The 3813-nt window shown below is 31.4% G+C and overlaps 1 protein-coding gene across 1 annotated transcript; it reads right to left on the bottom strand.

Moving 5' to 3' along the window:
* Positions 1-243: 243 nt before the first annotated feature.
* LOC139901450 (uncharacterized) lies at positions 244-2707 on the bottom strand. Its single transcript, XM_071884164.1, has 2 exons — positions 2468-2707; positions 244-408 (listed from the first exon to the last, which is right to left on the bottom strand). The coding sequence occupies exons 1-2, from the start codon at positions 2705-2707 to the stop codon at positions 244-246; spliced, it is 405 nt and encodes a 134-aa protein (XP_071740265.1).
* Positions 2708-3813: the final 1106 nt, after the last annotated feature.

Here is a 3813-nt window from a genome sequence, read left to right as displayed (position 1 = left end):
AACCCATCACACAATCATCAGACCTACCACTACAAACTTCATCACGCCATCACCCCATCACATTTGCCAACTCATCACTATATCCCACAAAAACCCCGTCACCTCCATCACCCCATCACCATTTTATATGGTCTAAATATCAAAAATGTATTTAAAAATCATATAGAAGAGCTTAAATTTAAGATGTGCAGTTGATATGTATCATTGTATCAAGCAAATTGAAAAGGCTAAATATGTATACAATCAAGTCCGATCATCGGAAATCAACTGAACCTCTGTTTTGAACAAAAGAAAAGAGTACGAGTCCACCGAAAAATACACAAATCCTCCAGGCGAATGTGTGACAAAGGATCCAAAACTCTTACCAGCTACACAGTGCCATGCCGGTCCGTTCAATCGATCGAACTCCTGTTACAATCCAATTCAGTTATACTTAATAAATGAATGAATTGAAAAACTGAAATTAAGGTGACACTAATATTTCTATTTAGATTACCAAATGCATATTTATATTTGATTTCTACAAATAGTCAAATGTTCATAGATAATCAAATATGGATACATAAATGCATACATATAATATGTTATATCCAAGGTTGCAAAAATCGGAAAAATCGGCCGAGTTCTCGCCGAGAAATCGTTTTGGAGTTGCTGCCGAGTTCTCCTTTTGAAATCGCTAAAAAATGGGTCAACGACCAGTTTAGTTGGTCAACGATCGAAAAACGGAGTTTCTCGGCCAAAAATCGGTTAAATTTGGGTCAAATCAGTCAAATCTCGGTCATATCGGCCAAATCTCTGTCAAATCTCGACCAAATCTCGGGTATCATAAAGATTATCCCAAAAGTCAACGAAAGTCAACAGTCGAGAACTCCCCGAGTTCTCCCCGAGTTCTCCGAGAACTCCCAGAAATGGTTTCGCCGAGAACTCCCCGAGTTCCGATTTCTTCAACCTTGGTTATATCATATCATGTGTAGTATTAGTATTAGTATTAGTATTAGTATAATTAATTACTCCATAAGCTAGTTAAATAGTACTCTGTAATAAAATAGTTAAATACACGTCTCATTTCGTTGTACAAAAAGCCCCTAAAATAAAAGCCAAATAAACATCAAGGTAATTACTATTTACTATGTGTATTAATTTGAATAGATCCTTCTAGTATAAATTCAAGTTTATTCTCATGAACTATGCCTGTTGAACCATTTTTCCTTATTTTTGGGAAAGCAAAATTTTATTAAACGAAAACTACTTAACAAGGCGCTAAAAGAGAAATTACAAAGACTTTAGAAATCATAAATTTAATTTGAAACTAAATGATTTCTATTTTTAGGTCATATAAATGCGTACAATCTAACATTATAAAAAACAATACAATTTTTAATTGGAAAATCGTTAAAAACAACCTAATTTCTAAGCTGCCAAATTAAGAGTCACGGTGATCGCAAGAAGACGTTCCTTTTTTTCTTTTATTAACAAAATTAATAAGTCCATTCCTTTGAATATCTGTAATAGTAATACATATGGAATATGGATACTGATTTACTCAAATTCATGATTTATTTGCTTTTTTTTTTTTTTGAAAGGCACTGCCACAAATATAAATATTTACATACATACATATGTATGTTCATCCGTCAATTCGAACTCACTACTTTTTAAGTGGAGTGACACCTCCATATCGCTAAATCAGTTGTCATTTGAAAATCAAATTAACCATTTAGTTACTCAAATTTAAATAATCATAAATATTCACATATATCTATAGTTTCTATTAAAATCCTATAATGATAATATATTACTATTAAGCTAATTTTTTTTGAATTAAAATTAAATCTTATTAATTAATTATTATTATTATTAAATCTTATTAATAATTATTTTAATTATTAAAATGAAATAATTTTGAATTATTTTAAATAATTATTTTGAATTGAGTACGAGTGAAGGTATAAAAACTAGACAGAAGAAAACCAATAATAAATTTATATTTTAATTTAAACTTTTAAAATAAAATTACAACCAATATTATCTCTTATGATTGGATGTGGATCGTTTAATATATATTTTAGGTGTTTGATGAAATGTTCAGCTGACGAGTTTTTAGTCGGACTCTGTGGTTCTACAGATCATTAAACTAAATGACTTTAGCATTTATGTTCACTTGATACATAAAACATATTATTAAACTATTTCGTTTAAACAAACCCGTAGTTTCACGGGTCATTTCACTAGTATTTTTATATATGCCATTTTATAAACCTACGTATATTGTGTATAAATTAATATATTAAGTACTACGGAGTATTTTACATACACATATAGACTTGAAAGTATATGGCTATATAACTAATATAGTCTAATACATATAGACGCATAAGACGTGCATATATATCTGCATCCATTTACCAATACTGTAACAGAATCAACACTAATTTACATAACTAGAGAACGATATATATTATAGTACCTTTTTTAAGGATCGAGCTAGTACAGTAAGATTAGGTCGACGAGAAGTAGAAGAGTCGAGGAGCGATCTAGTCAGTCGTAAGGCATGCTCTTGCATGACTACCGGCATATCGGCTGATCTCAAACGTATGCGGAGACTGGCTGCAATTGCGGCCAGCTCTAATTTTTCTGTTGAAGCTTTTGTTGGTGAGGGGTACTTAATTACTAGCTTTTCTTTACTTGCATGACCTGTTTTCTCCATTAGTAGTTGGAGAAAGAGAAACAGAGTTGAATTTGAAAGCATTTTCTGCAGTTTGAATTTGTAAGGAAGAGAAGGTAGTTAGGCTTTGACCGACTGTACGATAGTGAAAGGTACCTTTATTTTGTTTTCTAAATATAATAACATAAATCTTTTTTGAAATACTAAATGACAACTACAAGAAGTCTTGTATTTCAAACCTTTTTTTTTCTCAAACAACATGAAAAAAAAAAAACCTTAATTATTCTTTTCTTTAAATGCCAAAATTTGTACAACAAAACAAAGAATTCCAGTTATAGTCTGATATCCTAAATTATATATTGTGGACCAGTGTTGTAAATCTCTCGAGATCTCCTCGAGATCTCGTTTTAAGAAGGCAACCGAGACGAGATGTTCATCTCCCGAGATTTTTCGGTCAACGAGGTCAAACTTAGTCAAAGCCACGATTTCTCGGATTTTCTTGTTAATTTGTAAAATTTTCTTGTAAAATTCGTAATTTCTAAGATTTTCTCGCTCATTTCTCGGATATTTTTATAAAATCTCGTAAAAACGTATATAAATATACATATATTTATGTTTGTATGTATATTTTTATTAAAAAAACTATAAAGTCAACGTAAGTCAAAGTCTGAGATAACTAGTTTTTTAACCCTCGCTTAATATCTAAAACATATCATTAAACTGTTTCGTTTAAACAAATTCGTGTTTTCACGAGTCATTTCACTAGTTAAATATTAAATAACTAGTTTTTTAACCCTCGCTTCTCACCGGAGTTCGATTTTCAATGTATTTTATTGCGTTTATTGATCGGTCCTTATTTGACACGATCGTTTATGCTTAATTACGTAAAATTAATCATATGCGAGTGAAAAAAGAGATACTTTGATATGGTTTTGTGTTTTACAGGCAAGAAAAGATATTGGTGTGAAACGTGGTAGAAAACAGCGATTAAAGGCGAGTTGCGGGCAAGAATGAAGAGATCGAAAAATGACCTTGGAATCAACACTGGCGTAAAATACGCCAGTTGGGGAGTAAAATACGCCACATCTTAGGTCCGTTCAGAGCAAAATTCAGTCTCTGGCGTAAAAATACGCCCAATCTGCCTCAAT

This window comes from Rutidosis leptorrhynchoides, chromosome 3 (genome assembly GCF_046630445.1).
Source record: "Rutidosis leptorrhynchoides isolate AG116_Rl617_1_P2 chromosome 3, CSIRO_AGI_Rlap_v1, whole genome shotgun sequence".
NCBI lineage: Eukaryota > Viridiplantae > Streptophyta > Magnoliopsida > Asterales > Asteraceae > Rutidosis > Rutidosis leptorrhynchoides.
The sequence above is the reverse complement of the archived record's forward strand: the minus strand, read 5'-3'. Positions and strand labels throughout refer to the sequence as shown.